The following is a 14,340-nucleotide window of genomic DNA, read 5'->3' on the forward strand; positions in this document are numbered from 1 at the left end:
GCAAATAATGCAGCCAACACGCACCAACTACTTAGTGTCAATCAAGATCTAAATCCCCTCACAGCATATGCGAATTCTCTTAAGCCACTTACAATACCAATGATTGTGCTTTACCAACCCTAAAGAAAACTTAACCCTTTTACCCCCAAAGGACGTACTGGTACGTTTCACAAAACTCATCCCTTTACTCCCATGGACGTACCGGTACGTCCTTGCAAAAAAATGCTATAAAAAACATTTTTTTCATATTTTTGATAATTTTTTGAGAAAATTCAGGCATTATCCAAGAGAATGCAACCAACCTGACCTCTCTATGACAAAAATTAAGGCTGTTGGAGCCATCTAAAAAAAATATACTGAGAAATGTGCTGGGAAAACAAATAACCCCTTGGGGGTTAAGGGTTGGAAATTTCCAAATACCCTGGGGGTAAAAAACTTAATAGTAAGGGAAGAGAGAAAGATACTCACATTTGGATAATGTGAATACAGTAATGGGTTTGTATGAAAAATGTGTTTTATTGATAGAAATCAACCTTTTTCATAAATTACAGATTTATTAAATACTCACAAACAAACCTTTATCTATTGCATAAGTATCTTTTATCTCTGAAGCTGTTTCTATCATTTGAGACAGTAAACAAGGAATCTATAGGTGTGCTGGGGACAAGTCAACTAAAGAAAGTTTGTCTTATGAATAAAAGACAACGATGGAATTGCATATGGACCCACAGACAACTTCATGAAAAAAAAAATAGTATTGTTATGCAGTTCAGATTGAGTATAAACCCAACTGAAGCGACAACAGTAATTAAAGTCATTTGCTAGCATTACTTTTATGACAAACTTAAAAGGTGGTCAGTGCCACTTTCCTCTTGGTAAGGGTAGAATAGACTCTTTAGCTATGGTAAGCAGCTCTTCAAGAACAACACTCCAAAATCAAACCACTGGTCTTTAGTCTTGGGTAGTGCCATAGCCTCAGTACCATGGCCTTCCACTGTCTTGGATTAGAGTTCTCTTACTTGAGGTTATGTTCTATTTTATTTTTCTTCCTTTATTATAGTTTATATATGAAAGATCTAAATTAATGTGGTTACTGTTCTTGAAATATTTTATTTTAATTGTTTATTTTTCTCTTGTAGTTTATTTATTTCCTTGTTTCCATTCCTCATTGTGCTATTTTTCCCTATTGGACCCCTTGGGTATAGCATCTTACTTTTTCAACTAGGGTTGTAGCTTAGCTTGTAATAATAATAATAATAATAATAATAATAATAATAATAATAACAATAATAATAATAATAATAACAATAATAATACACAGTATAGCATTAAAATTCCAACAGTGAGATATCCTAAAAAGTTCATATGGAGGACAAATTCATTGATGACCTGGGGATCAAGAGAGATTATGAAACATCACAAATCTTTTAATCAATTCGTACTACATAAACCTGACCTTTCACCGCTAAGACTGGGTGCATCCCTCTCGGCGAAGGTAGATGAGAAATTGCAGAGAGGCTCCGACTGGAGAAGTATTCTGTCTATGGCACCAATCGCAGAAGATGGCCCACTTTCTGGTAGACAGCTGTAGAGGATCTATGCAGATATCCAAACATCTGTGCAGCGCCTCACGAAAAGCCTTTCACTTGTAGATGCTGGATGGTTTTTCTTGTGAAGTGACAGGGACGCCAATGATTTGTCATATCGCTGAAGGTGGGGATGTCAGCCAGTGAGGTAGTTCTACCGGTATTGCACTTCAACAAGGAGCATCAGAAGATCTGTAAACCATTTGGCTTATGGCCACTTGGGGATCACCATGATTAATCCAATGTTCGGGATCATCATCAGTCTGTTGACTACCCATTGTAACAGGCAGAAGGGATGAAAGGCACATGCATCCAGGTTGTCTCAGCGATGTTGAAAGGTCTCCTCCATTGCTGCTGATGAGGACTGAAGAGCAGAACACTAGGAGCTTCTTGTTTAGCAGGGTGGCAAGCCAGTCAACCACTGGGGACCCACAACGTGCAAGAAACTTTGGTGCCACAGGGATATAGGAACCACTCTGCTTCTAATATCTGCACCTGGTGGCTAATAGTCCTCTTCCCTGGAACAGACCTTGCTGATAGCTCAGTTGCATTGTCAAAAGGCCAAGTGTGTGCATGCTTTGCCAACTCGCAGAGGGATTGAGATATCGTTCCTCCTTGTTTGCCGACTTAGGTGACTATAGTCGTATTGTCGCTCATCAAAGAGACTGAGTCCCCTATGAAACTACATTGCAAAGTCTGCAGCACCAGTAACATTCCTAGTTTTCCAACCAATTGATATGCAAGATCCTTTAATCGTCGGACCTCACTCCTGAGGAGATCTAGCTCCTTAGGTGTATGCCCCACACCTCTTTGAATGGTTACTAGCCAAGTGGAACTCCCATATTGAAGTTTTCATCATCCAATCATCATGACAGATCGTTTCTCACTTTTTGCTCCACTGGAACTATTAAATGCAGGGAATCACACGCTAATAACCAGTGTCGCTTCCAATGCAATCTCTAGTGGAGCCACTAGTGGGGCACGAGGATCTCCAGTAATGAGAGGTGTCCTAGAAGACGTTGCCACTGCCAATCTTAAGTTGTCAAAAGACCAGGAGTCTGTTGATGCAATTGTCTGATGAAAAGACTTTCGCTTATGCATGTCATAAATATCCCCAGGTACTCCATAAGTCTCTTGGGCATTAGACTTGACTTCTGCCAATTGGTCCCAATATCACAAATTTCTAAGTAATTTGTATTTTTCCTAACATACTTACCTAGAACTACCTTCTTAGGAGTTACTGGTAACTCTACCTAACCGACCAGCTTTTTGTATAGTTTACCCTCTTTCCGTTTTCTACGAGGTCAACCTCAGGCACTGTGATACGTGCCCCGAGACGACCCGAGGTCGGGCAGCGTGCTAGCTCAGGTCGAATCGTCAGTAAGTTTCGTTGGAACAGGTACTACTCGATCCTGCAGGTTCTCGGGGAAGGATGGGTGGGCCATAACCCGAATGTAGTTCTAGGTAAGTATGTTAGGAAAATACAAATTACTTAAAAATTTGTGATTTGTTCCAACACTGTTTACTTACCTAGAACTACCTTCTTAGGAGACTTACACTTTAGGAGGTGGGAGTGTCCTGCAGGGATCAGAAGTCGACGGTGATGCACGCGAGAGAGGGAACCTCTAAGGAGGTCTTGGTTCCACGACTACTAGAAAACTGCACGAAAAGTAGGGGAAACTATCCAAAAAACTCACTTAGTGCCTAATGGCTTACCCTTTCAAAACCAACTCCGATACATGTCCTCTTGAAGGGCGTTCCTTTAATTGACTAAGGTCTTTTCAACATCTTCCTGGCCCGGACGGTCCGGGGAAGGAAGAAAAGGGGGTAAGGTTAAGGAAGGAACTAGTGTCTCTTGGCATTAACACCCCCGGTTACCCTGGGGCTATGACCTTAGATCTCATGAAGGGCTGAAATGATTAGGCCAATGGAAAACCTGTCAAAGGATATCCTCGAGCAACCTTTGAAATGGTGTTCCGTGAAGGTGGACTGTCTAGACCAGGTCCCAGCCTTCAGGATCTTTCCCACAGCCATGTTTTTCTCGAAGGCCAGCGAGGTGCTCAGACCTCTAATATCATGTGGCCTTGGTTTTCCTGGGAGAGGAGTCCCAGAAGCCTCGTAGGCCCTCTTTGTCACCTGTCGCAGCCAGAAAGAGATAGAGTTCTTTGAGATCGGTTTCTTCACCCGGCCTGTTGAGATGAATAAATTTTTGATCTGAGGGCGGAACTTTGCGGTCCTCTCCAGGTATTTTCTTACTGTTCTCACGGGACATAAGAGTAGATCTTTCGGGTTGTCGGAGCGAGGGATGGCTGGCACCGAAAAACCATCAAACCGAGGATCCCAACACGCCGGGTTCTGCGTCTTCGCCACAAAGCTAGGGACGAACCTAAAGGTAACTTCTCTCCACCCTTTGGAGTGTTAGACCTCGGAAGAGAGGCCATGTAACTCGCTCACTCTTTTCGCCGAGGCCAGGGCTAAAGGAAATGCTGTTTTAAGGGTGAGTTCCCTGTCTAGTACGTCCCTGAGAGGTTCGAAGGGTGGCTCTGACAGAACCTTGAGAACTCTGGCTAGGTCCCACTGCGGAATCCGTACCTCCTGGGGGGGCCATGATTGTTCAAAACTGTGGATGAGCACAGAGATGTGCCTTGAGGCTCCCAAGTTAATGCCCCTAAGAAGGAAGACTTGACCTAGGGCTGCTCGAACTCCTTTGATGGCCGGAATGGACGAACCCACGTCGTCTCTCAGGTACACCAGAAAGTCTGCAATGTCCTGGATCGACGCCCCTAAGGGCCTGATGTTCTTGGATGCACACCACTTCACTAAGACTGCCCACTTTGCCTGGTAGACTACTGCCGAGGAACGCCGTAGATAACCTGACATCCTCGCCTCGGTTCTCGATGAGTATCCTTTCTTCAGGAGCTTCTCGATAACCTCCACGCGTGAAGCCGGAGGGATCGAGGATTTTCGTGCCACCTGTGAAAGTGAGGTTGACGCAGGAGGTCTGGCCTGCTCGGAAGCGGCCAAGGAGGACGAAGATCTAATTCTTTTAGGTCTGCGAACCAGTCTCTCTCCGGCCATCAGGGCGCTACCAAAGTCATCGACAGGTTGGACGACACTCTCACTCTGTTCAACACTTGCCTGATCAAACTGAAGGGAGGGAAGACGTACACATCGAGGTGGTCCCAGGGATGTTGGAAGGCGTCCTCGAACGCTGCTGACGGGTCTGGGATCGGAGAACAGAACACGGGGAGTTGGGCGTCCAGACATGTGGCGAATAAGTCTATCACTGGGGAGCCCCACATTAGGATGACTGCCCGAGCTAACTCCGGGTGTAGGGTCCACTCTGAACCTATCACTTGACCCGCCCTGCTGAGGCCGTCGGCCATCACGTTCCTCTTTCCTGGGATGAACCTTGCCGTCAGTTATATCCCTTCTTATGTCGCCCACTCTAACAGTTCCGTGGCTAGGGCGCATAGGACCCTTGACTTCATGCCTCCCTGTTTCTTTACATACGCCACTACTGTGGCGTTGTCGCACATTAACGCCACAGAGTTTCCTCACAGGAAGTGTACGAACTGTCGACACGCTCTTAGAACCGCTATCATCTCCAGGATGTTTATATGGAGAGATGCCTCCTCGCTGAACCACTGCCCTTTTGTCGATTCCCCTAGCACGTGTGCTCCCCAACCCTCCTTCGATGCGTCCGTGAACAGCAGCATCTCCGGGGGATCGGGGGCGAAGGGCATTCCCTTCCCTGTGTTCGACCAGACGTTCCACCAAAGAAGGGTCTCTCTCGTCTTCGGGAGGACTGGGACTATTTTTGGGGCTCCTTGCCTTGGGTCCACGACTCCTTCCGATTCCACTGTACCGGGCGGAGCCTGAGTTTCCCTTGCGGTACTAATTTTTCCAGCGAAACTTCTGCCAGTCCTTGGCCCTCCTGGGTTGTCCCGTCAGGAAGGGTTGAAGGATATGTTCCAGGTTAGCTAACCTCTCCCCTGAGGGGAAGGCTCTTACTAACTGGGTGTCCAGGACCATCCCCAAGTAAGTCATTCTGGTGCTGGGGACTAGTTGGGACTTCCCTAAGTTGACAGTGATCCTTAATACCCTGCAGAGGTCGAGCAACATAATGCCTTGCTCCTTCAGTTGTTCCCCTGAGGCAGAAAGAAGCAACCAATCGTCCAGGTACCTGAGCAGTCGTATGCCTTTCTCGTGTGCCCATGCCGAGAACGTGGTGAACACCCTCATGAACACTTGCGGGGCCGTCAAAAAGGCCGAAGCACAGGGTTTTGAACTGCAGGACACTGGACACCCACTTGATTCCGAGGAACTTCCTGCTGGAGGGGTGCACGGGGATTTGAAAATAGGCATCCTTGAGGTCGAGAGACATGAGGAAATCCCCCTCCCTCAGGGGTGTCCATTTTGAAGTCCGTCTTTGAGACGAACTTGTTGAGGGTTGAGAGATCTATGACCAGCCTCCACCCTCCTGTCGATTCCTCCACAAGGAAGAGCCTGCCAAAGAAACCCGGGCCGGGGTTCTCCACTGTCTCTAAAGCTCCCTTGGCGATCATGGACGCTACTCCCTCTAGTAGTGCCGACCTCTTCAAGGGGTCCTTTGGAACCAGCCACTCGGCCCGATGGGCTGGGATGAGAGGGGGAGGCTCTTCTAGGAGAGGGAGTCTGTAGCCCTCTTTCAGGACCGTCACCGTCCAGGGATCCGCACCGAGATCCCGCCATGCTTGCCAAAAATGTCTGAGGCATCCCCGTACTAGGGGCTCCTGAAGGAGTAGGGGGGGGCCTCTCTTCCTACCTCCTTCTGGAGGAGCGGCCAGAGCGACCTCTCCTAGAGTTACTGTAGGAGGGTCTGAAGGCTGACTGAGGGGCTGGGTTGGTCCTACGGGTGGGCTGCTGAGAGGTTTGAAGCCAAGGAGCTGACGGTGGGTCTCTTCGAGGCAGCAAAGGGGCGGACTGGGAGGAGTGAGGGACGTCCGCCGAGGCTCTTCTAAACACGGGCTTCCTCATGGGGGGGGGGGGTCCTAAGGTCCGTGTCTCTCACCCTCCTCACTTTCTCCATCGTGTCCTCCACCAATTTGATGGGGAAAATGTCGTTTCCCCACACGGAGGAATTCCTCAGTCTCCTAGCTTCTCTGGCTGTTAACTTCCGCACCAACTTGCTAAGGACAGTATCCCTCTTTCTAAGTACCCAGTTCGTAGCCATAGACAGGGACTGGGACGACAAAAACTTGAAGGCCTTGCCTCCCGAACTAACTAGCTCCTTCAGCGAGGCCTGATTGTCTGGAAGGGAGAGGTCGTGGGACACCTGAAACCCCACCAAGTCGCAAGACCACCAATCCAACCAGGAGAACACGTAGACGAGGTCCTGTGCCATGTCCTCCAACATAGAGGCTTCTGACGGGGAAAAGCACACGGGGGCAGTGGTGGCCCTGTCTTCCGAGGCTCCCAGGTTCAGTAAGGTCACCGCTGTTCTACCGCATGGGGTCCGCTGCGATGCCCTACTGGGACGTAGAAACGTTTCTGCGATTTCAGCCCTAGAAGCAGCTTGGAGGAACTCTGGCTTCTGGGGGCCTCCGCCAGTCCTGCCTGGTAGCTATCTATTTTCTCCATCAACTTCACGTCCGGAACGAGAGGGAGAAACAATGAAGGCTTTTGTTGCACAGGGTTGATGATCATTATGGACGGTCCGGAGAGCACGGCCTTTGCTGCTGAGGGCTTAGGTTCGTCTAATCAGTAGTGTCGACGAATTAGGGCCAGAACCTTACGGTAGGGGGAGATCCAGTCAGACGAGCACTCCCCTCCTTCCACCAGGCCATCCGTCACCAGTTCCTCCGTACGGGGGTACTCCGTGACGGTGGGAAAGGCAACGCTGGACGAGTCTGCCCGTGGGGACGAAGGTATCCGTCATGGGAGTACCTTGTTCTACGGGGGACTACGTGGATGGGGGACCCATGCGGATCGAAGGGCGTCCTTGGTGCTTTAGGAAGGCCTCCAAGGTGCCCGTGGTCGACGCTAAGCCTTCCTTCATAAGATACCCGTGGTATGGGCTGCCCCGTGGGGACAAAGGTATCCGTCATGGGAGTACCTTGTTTCACGGGGGACTCCGTGGATGGGGGGTCCATGCGGACGGACGGGCACCCTTGGTGCTTTAGGAAGGCCTCCAAGGTGCCCGTGGTCGACGCTAAGCCTTCCTTCAAAAGATACCCGCGGTATGGGCTGCCCCGTGGGGATGAAGGTATCCGTCATGGAGTAACTTGTTCCACTGGGGACCCCGTGGATGGGGGGATCCATGCGGACCAACGGGCGCCCTTGGTGCTTTAGGAAGGCCTCCAAGGTGCCCGTGGTCGACGCTAAGCATTCCTTCAGAAGATACCCATGGTATGGGCTGCCCAGTGGGGATGAAGGTATCCGTCATGGGAGTACCTTGTTCCACGGGGGTCCCCGTGGATGGGGGGATCCATGCGGACCGACGGGCGCCCCTGGTGTTTTAGGAAGGCCTCCAAGGTGCCCGTGGTCGACGCTAAGCCTTCCTTCATAAGACGTACGTCCTCCCTAAGGGAAGAAGAAGCGAAGGCCACCGTTGGGTTAGTCACTACACGGGGGGCCTGGTTCGACCCCTCTTGCTAGGCGACTGGTCCGAAGGAGGAGGTAGGAGGATGAGACACAGAAGGCGAGGCTCTAGGAAGCCACCCGAAAGCGGCCATGGCTGTGGTAACCTTAAACAGCTCGCTCCGGGGCACTATGATGTTCACGTACTCCTTGAACTTGTTCTTCTTGGCTTTCTTCTTAGAGGAAACATCCAAGACTGCGGGGGGGGAAAACCTTGACGTTTCTCAGGTGTGGGAGGCTGTAAAAACAAGGGGGGTAGCGTTGACGAAGGAGCGGTTGAAGTACCTGAAATACGCCATGATACTGGGGAAGAATCCACACTTGGTTTCCCCCACATAGGATCTTCCGAGGAGACGGGACCTGCGGGCAACAGGACCTCGCCTCCTACCCACACTCCCGCACTACTCTCAGGCCCCACACATGCCTTCCCCACACCAGACACTTTCCCCACATGAATATCAGACTCTTGGGGAAGGGCAATGGGCCTCATCCCCTACTCTGGGTAGGGGAAGAAGGACGGAAGCTATGGTCTGCCGAGACGTCCGGGGAAACCACAGGCGACGAGACACTGGATTCCCTAGGCGACTTCTTAGCCGCCTTCTTCTTAGTCCCGAAGAGCACCCACTGGATCTCACTCCAGTTAGCACACTCCGGGCACGTAGAGGCAGGGGAACACACTTTCCCCCTACACGTGGAGCACAAGGAGTGGGGATCAATCTCAGGTTGATCCATAACGCAATGCTAATACACCCAGAGACACAAGGATGCAAAGGGAAAGTGAAAGGGAAACACGTGGGTAACACGCGGTAAGCACAAAGGATCAGGGGACACAAAGGGTCGCACAAGGTAAGAGAGAGCGCGGCGAGATGTTGATCACGCCGCGACCAGAAACTTACTGACGATTCAACCTGAGCTAGCACGCTGCCCGACCCCGGCTCGCCTCAGGGCAGGTATCACACTGCCTGAGGTTGACCCCGTAGAAAACAGAAAGAGGGTAAACTATACAAAAAGCTGGTCGGTTAGGTAGTTACCAGTAACTCCAAAGAAGGTAGTTCTAGATGAGTAACCGTGTTGGAACAACTCTAGATTGTGAAAAAAAGGCAAAAAGTTTGTCCAGATCTTGGAACAACAGTCATGTTGATGATGAAAAGACTGATCAATCAACGGTATCATAGCAAGCGAATCCTATTTGAGTCAGGAAGATAAAATTTCCGAGATCTAGTCAATCTAGATCATATACTAGCCACAACCTCGGCAGGCTTACCACGCCCCAGCCATCCCCAATGAGCAGACATCATCACAGTCAGAAGTACAGTAAACAGCATGGAACTTAAAAAGATAAAGAAAAAACCATAAACCAGGCTAAAGCAGGACACAAGAATGAGTACATCTGCGGGGGGAAAAGTACATCACTACACCGCCTCAGCCAAGTGAAAATACTGTGAAGGTAGCGCTACCTGTAAGATGGGTGGAGCTACCAGCTGCATTTGCCTCTTTAAAAGCTTAATAGCCATTCTAACTTTGCTAAAACCATACACCTTTTAGTAAACAGAGGTTTATATTATGTATAGGAACATACAGTACTATGATTCACATTTGTGCTAGACTGAGACAACCGAGTATTGATGTTTAAAATAATCATTTACCAATAACTATCTAATCAAGCCTTGCAAACATTTAAGCAAATAAATAAGAGTAGATTAGCAGAAATCCAGAAACATAATGAAACCTTCATAGATCAGAGAAATAAGAAACAGCTCGCATGAAAATGTGCATTCCATCTCAGCTTCTTGGGAATAAACCCACACTTAGTTAAATAAATAATTATTTTTGCATTACTTCAATTGTTATTTAATAGGACATCAGTGTTTGTTCCACCGTGGATAGCTCCGCTCGAAAATTAAAATTATCTCATTACTCCTCTCTTTCAGTTATTGATACCACACATATCTTTGCTGCTCGCGTTAGCTGCGTAGCTAAGTATTTCGGAGTTACTTCAATTACCAAATTCAATTGGCCTTTGCTTCGTCATGGTTTGCTTTGCTGTCCATTTAACATTAACTTTGCTCCTTGTTTTGCCAAGCCATACATACAGTGCTATATGCATAGCCACTGCCATTACTGTACTTCAATTATTTAATTACTGTAATCACCTAGTCAAATTTGTCTTTGCTCTGACGTGATTCACTTTGTTTGCAATTTAACATCGTCTCCTTACTCCTCTGTTTTGGCTAGTGGTACATGGTTCACTATGCTCATTTGCCATGCGAGTGACTATTTTTCCGTTAGCTAGGACTTTCAAGTGCATGATAAATATAACCAACACAAGTATATTACTGTACAGAACTTACATTATTCAGAATTCCTGAAAGCATACTCTTCTAGTTGCAACACCTGCATCTTTCGACAGGACAACTATTTTTTTTTGGGGGGGCCGAAACAAAAGAGCATTCCGTCGGAAGCTGGCTTCACACCACCAATCTTAGACTTTCTACACGTGCCTAAGAAGACATCAAGAAATACTTTCATCTTCCATTTGGAGAGCTATGAACAAGCCCCGTCACAGTACTCTCAAATCACCAAGATTGAATTTTAAATCATTAGGTTGGATAAAAACTTGCCTTCCAGTAATTGTCCTCTTAACTAGATGAATGGCAACTGGTCACAGTTTTCAAATTATGCTTAATCGTTCAGGTCAAGAGATATCCTGAGGTTTTTAAACAAAGTTCTTATTTCATACATACACATTCAAAAGTTAAAAATAGAAGTTATGTAGGGTTACAAATAGGGGTATTACGTTAGGTTATAATAAGGAGTTATATTGGTCCACCGAACTACACATGCCCAAATAGATTTAGCCTAGAGGATAACCTAGCGTAAACTAGAACTGCAGGCAATATCCAAGATATTCTACATGACCGGTATCAATCAAATTTCCAGGTAGTGTGTAGGTAGTTGGGTCACCGATTCTATGTCAACCAAAATACCTGGCCCTTAGGCTAACGTGCGTATTATTATGACTATTAATATTATTATTATTACATGGTAGGCTACACCACTAGTTGGAAAAGCAGGATGCTATATGCACAGGGGCTCCAAAAGGGAAAATAGCCCAGTGAGGAAAGGAAAAAAGGAAATAAGAGAATAAAAAATTAAAATGAAATATTTTTAGAGTAACAAAATTAAAATAAGAGGAGCAACGAAATGTTTAATTACCAGTGAAGTGAGGCACAGCAGAGCAAAGACTCGTATTTCCATTTACTGCAAAATTATAGTCATGCAGCTCTCCTCTTCGTGATTAGGAGGTTCGGAGCCTTTGCATTTCAGCGGCCAGTTCCTCACGCATTCATTAAAAATGGACATCAACTAACCTAAACTTTCCCCCCTAACCTAATCTACATACTGTGTCCTTACCTACAGTACCTAGCTAACGGGGGGCTAACGGACCCCTGCCACACCCCTTACACTGCCATATTCTAAGTTATACATAATACATATAGGTGGCCGCTATCATACATACACCCTGACTGGTATTTGTTTACAAGAGCATGCTCTCCAATTACTCCAAAATTATAGTCCTGCATCTCTCCTCTTCTTGTAAAATAATTATACAGTAATTAGGAGGTTCTTTAAATGGGGGGAAAAGCAAAAAATGGCAAGATATGTTGAGCAAAGGAGGGAGGGGTTATAAAGAAATTAGCTTGGTTTCCTCTTGTAAACAAATGCCTTTTAGCCCATTAGTGTGAGTGAAGGCAGACAAGGACAGAAAGGACTTTTTTTTAGTTTTACAATACTACAGGATATCATTTCGAACCATTATATAACGTTTCCCCAGTATGTATTCCCCACCCAAAACCCCGAGTTCCAACTAGGGGTTTCCCCATTATCGGTGGATATAGATATATATCTTTGGCCTGGTAACCCAACGATCTACATACGTACTATATTTGTTAACGTCCTACACATGTAACAAACTTCCTAACATCCTACTTCAATGTGACGTTACATTACTCATTGTAACGTAGGGCGCCGGAGATTGTCATAACGGTAACCCAAGCCTATTAATACTCCTAAGTAGGTTAACAACGCAATTAAACAAATGTCGTAGTTTTTAAACGCTTTGAAATTTATAATGGCAATAGGATTTCCGTATGACATTCCCTTTATATGAAAATTAATTCAAAAATTTACGATTTTGTCTAGACTTTTCGAGATGCAGGCTACCGACTCCTGGCAAAGTTGGGCCCTCGGATAAAATAGCTTTTTATTTCGATAAAAAGAAATCTGACACAGTTATTTCTCATTACCACTTGAATTATATAACCTTAAGCTTCGTTAAACTCACCTGTCTGAGTTTTGGACCAAATTCGACGTTTTCTGCGCTTGGTTTCAGCTCGAAGCTTAGCATAGGCAGCCGTGGGACTGCCTCCATTTTTTTTCAATGTCAACAAGTTCCAGTAATGTGATATCGAGACTTCTTAATGTAACAATACTGAATAATATTACAATATTCACTATTCAAAACATTATATTATTCCTAATAAAACACAAAATTAATATTTATAATCATCATAAAGTGTTTTGTTGAAATTAATGCATTACTCTTCTATTTTCTGAGCAATATTCTTATTCCTTGTGAGTAAACGATATTTCTTGACAGAATAATATTACAATATTCACTATTCAAAACCTAATCATATTCATAATAAAACACAAAATCAATATTTATAATCATCATAAAGTGTTGTGTTGAAATTAATGCATTACTCATATATTTTCTGAGCAATATTCTTATTCCTTGTGAGTAAATGATATTTCTTGACAGTCAGGTGACTATGCGAACGTCATAATATTACAAAATTCACTATTCAAAACATTATCATATTCATAATAAAACACAAAACCAATATTTATAATCATCATAAAGTATTGTGTTGAAATTAATGCATTAATCTTCTATTTTCTGAGCACTTTTCTTCCTTGTGAGTAAACGATATTTCTTGACAGTCAGGTGACTATGCGAACGTCAGAAAATTTAATTATTTGTTTTGCTTTGTCATGTCCCCATCTGAACTTCATGGATGTTCAATATATTATCATTCAAAGATATAATCACCACTCTACAATTAGCAGTCTCGTATCAGTGACTAAATGGCAAATTACTATCCTAAATTACCTTTTGTTCTATAAACGGTATCGACTAATTACCTTATTTTTTCCGATTACATAGTGAGGAAATTATATTTAATAAGCTACTGTTGGCTGTTTTGCTTGTCAATAATTAAATTTTTCTATTGAATAATTAATAAACCAAGAACATTTTCATGTTAGGTAAATGACTCCTTATAGGAATTAACAAAAATTCAAAATTAACTCTATATAAAATGTCATTCTATAAGCGAATACATCTTTAGTGGGATAATTTCCATAAAGTCATAATTTATTATATACTTTATTGAATATTCGTGGATTGTGACAATAATTGGTGTGTAGGTTTTAACATCTTAAACACAATTCTACCAATGTTACTATGAAATCATTAAGAATAGCGTACATTTAAATATAGTCAAGCTACAATTTGCTATAAAACTTGCGTAATTTAAAGTAATTTGAAATTTAAAAATTATTTTCTTTTAACTTTGGGCATACAAATAGTAGGCTAAACCAAATTAGCACGAATTTGCAAATAAAAAAAATAATAATTGGGTGAATCAAGAAAATTCAGATGAACAGTTAGAAATAGTCTAATCAAATATTCAGTAATAATCAATTAAGATTACGTTAAAATATGTCTATTAATAGACTCTTACCTCATTGGGCTATTTTATAATAATAATAATAATAATAATAATAATAATAATAATAATAATAATAATAATAATAATAATAATAATAATAATAATAATAATAATAATTAGTCAACAACACTGATCACTATAGAAATTTGAAGGTTCAATTTAAAAAATGCTTAATTTACTCTTTATCAAATCAAAAGTCGTATTTTAATATTGAAATGCGTAAAGTAGTGAATGAATGTACGATAAAATACACGAACATAATATATAAATGTAATTAAATAAATAAATAAATAAAAACGGAACACAGGGCTAACAGTATTTAATAGTAGCACAAG

General features: G+C 44.2%; 1 protein-coding gene across 1 annotated transcript in view; it reads right to left on the minus strand.

Annotated features, from left to right (window-relative positions):
- LOC137634299 (tyrosine-protein phosphatase non-receptor type 23-like) overlaps positions 1-12,706 on the minus strand; it is an 81,804-nt gene extending 69,098 nt beyond the window's left edge. The window contains 1 exon segment of the mRNA XM_068366651.1: positions 12,553-12,706. Coding sequence (XP_068222752.1) covers positions 12,553-12,639 — 87 coding nt within the window. The 5' untranslated portion in view covers positions 12,640-12,706.
- Between the last annotated feature and the right edge of the window lie 1,634 nt (positions 12,707-14,340).

The sequence above is a fragment of the Palaemon carinicauda genome, chromosome 44 (genome assembly GCF_036898095.1).
Source record: "Palaemon carinicauda isolate YSFRI2023 chromosome 44, ASM3689809v2, whole genome shotgun sequence".
NCBI lineage: Eukaryota > Metazoa > Arthropoda > Malacostraca > Decapoda > Palaemonidae > Palaemon > Palaemon carinicauda.